This window comes from Triturus cristatus, chromosome 7, assembly GCF_964204655.1.
Source record: "Triturus cristatus chromosome 7, aTriCri1.1, whole genome shotgun sequence".
In the NCBI taxonomy this organism is placed as follows: Eukaryota; Metazoa; Chordata; class Amphibia; order Caudata; family Salamandridae; genus Triturus; species Triturus cristatus.
The window spans coordinates 1,801,040,944-1,801,042,921 of NC_140590.1; the positions used below are offsets into that span (position 1 = coordinate 1,801,040,944).

Here is a 1,978-nt window from a genome sequence, read left to right on the forward strand (position 1 = left end):
TGGTTCCTACAGTTATGGCACATTCTGGGAATGGAAAGGATAATGCTCAAATGTCCGGGCAGGACTCCGCTCGGTCTTCAGGGACGTGTGGCAGCCCTTTTTGTATCTGCTCTCACAAAAATTCAGAGAGCTTACCTGCCCTAAATACTTACGCCTGCTGTATTTGCCCGAGACTGTTGCACCACCAACGCCAGAACAGAATTAATCTGCAGTACCTCTAACATTGAACCTCAAACTATAATGCAAATGTGAATGGAGGGGGGTGGTGAGAGGGCAGGGGTGGGTGTTGGTTTGCCTAGTCGACTCTTGCTTGTATGTTACAATGTAGGGCTTTGTATAGCCAAGGAAAACACAAAGTTCACATTTGGCACTGTTTATTTGATTCTTAAAAACACAATAAAAGATTTGAACCATATGCAAACATTTTTAATATCACTTATGCTTTCTATTACATATTTATATAGAAAAATGTCCTTACAGTTTTGGAATTTCTTGTTTCAACTAATATCATGTAATTGTGCTGTCTATGAAATCCTTATTTTAAATTAAAATCATTGAACTTGCAAATAAAAGTGAAATGTTATAAGTAAAATGTCAAACAACTGAACATTTCACCATAGGGTATTTATGGCTTCTCTATATGACCAGCAGTTTGGGAATGTTTTCATACATGCAATGAATAATGTTGTACTACTTTTAGAAAAAGAAGATTGAATAGTTTTATCCATTACCAAATAATAGTTCTGTCTTTGGTTTCTTCAAAGCATTTTTAAATTCCTTATTTTTCAGACTATATATAATTGGGTTGCATAGGGGAGTAAGAGAGGTGTAGAATAATGCAAGTATCTTGTTGTCTTCCCCTGAATACATTGATGCTGGTCGCATGTATGTAGGAAAGACAGATCCAAAAAATAATATAACCACCGTGAGGTGGGAGGCACATGTAGAGAACGCCTTGTGCCTTCCCTCTGTACACTGGATTTTCAGGATGGCTGAGATGATGTTGCTGTAAGATATAATGACTGGAACAAAAGTGACAAGTAACAATCCTGCACCAACACCGTATGACAATGTCTCAACGATGTAAGTGCTGCTACAGGAAAGCTTCATCAGGGCTGTAATATCACAGAAGAAGTGATTGATCACATGGGAAGCACAGAAGGAGAGCTTCGACATTGCAATGGTGTGTCCCAATGGGACCAATAAACCACCAATCCAGCTTCCCATTGCAAGCTGGATGCACACATCTGCCTTCATGGTCATCATGTAATGTAAGGGATTGCAGATGGCCACATATCGATCATATGCCATGACTGTGAGGAGAAGAAATTCTATACCTGCTATAGCAATAAAGAAATACATCTGAAGCATGCATTCAGTGTAAGGAATAACTGTTCCTGAAAAAAAGAAGTTATACAGCATTTTGGGGAATATTACACAAGTGTAAGCAATATCAACAAAAGACAAATTTGTGAGGAAGAAATACATAGGTGTGTGTAGATTTGAGTTGGAGTAAATGATTGCCATGATAAGAAGGTTCCCTGTTAAAGTAAGCAGATACAGCAGTAAAAGTGCAACAAAAAGAGGCACTTGCAAATATGGAAATTCTGAAAATCCCACGATGAGAAAATTATCCCCTAAGGTCAGGTTCACAGCTCTCATTTGCTTAGCAATGTTGCTCTATTGACTTGTGAACAACGTCTGAAATTAAACAAAAATATCTTATAAATGTAAATAAAGATAGTTGATAGCAGTGGTATTAATGCTTTATAATTTCCAATTAGACAAACAATATTTTGTGGGAAATTGCCAACACATAGGGGGCAATAATCTTTAAGTGAAATTGGAGCTCTGCTACAAGTTGATGGACCTCCCATTCACAATACCGTTACCTCCCCTTCCACATATATAGGTGGGGAAACAACTGAGGGAATGTAAATGTAGTGCATTTATATAGCTCTCCACACACCCCCGGAAG

At 38.1% G+C, this 1,978-nt stretch overlaps 1 protein-coding gene across 1 annotated transcript; it reads right to left on the reverse strand.

The window, feature by feature from the left end:
- Positions 1 to 720: 720 nt before the first annotated feature.
- On the reverse strand, positions 721 to 1,662 carry LOC146813208 (olfactory receptor 1L4-like). Its single transcript, XM_085615310.1, has one exon. It carries the CDS (start codon positions 1,660 to 1,662, stop codon positions 721 to 723), a length of 942 nt encoding a protein of 313 aa, XP_085471436.1.
- Positions 1,663 to 1,978: the final 316 nt, after the last annotated feature.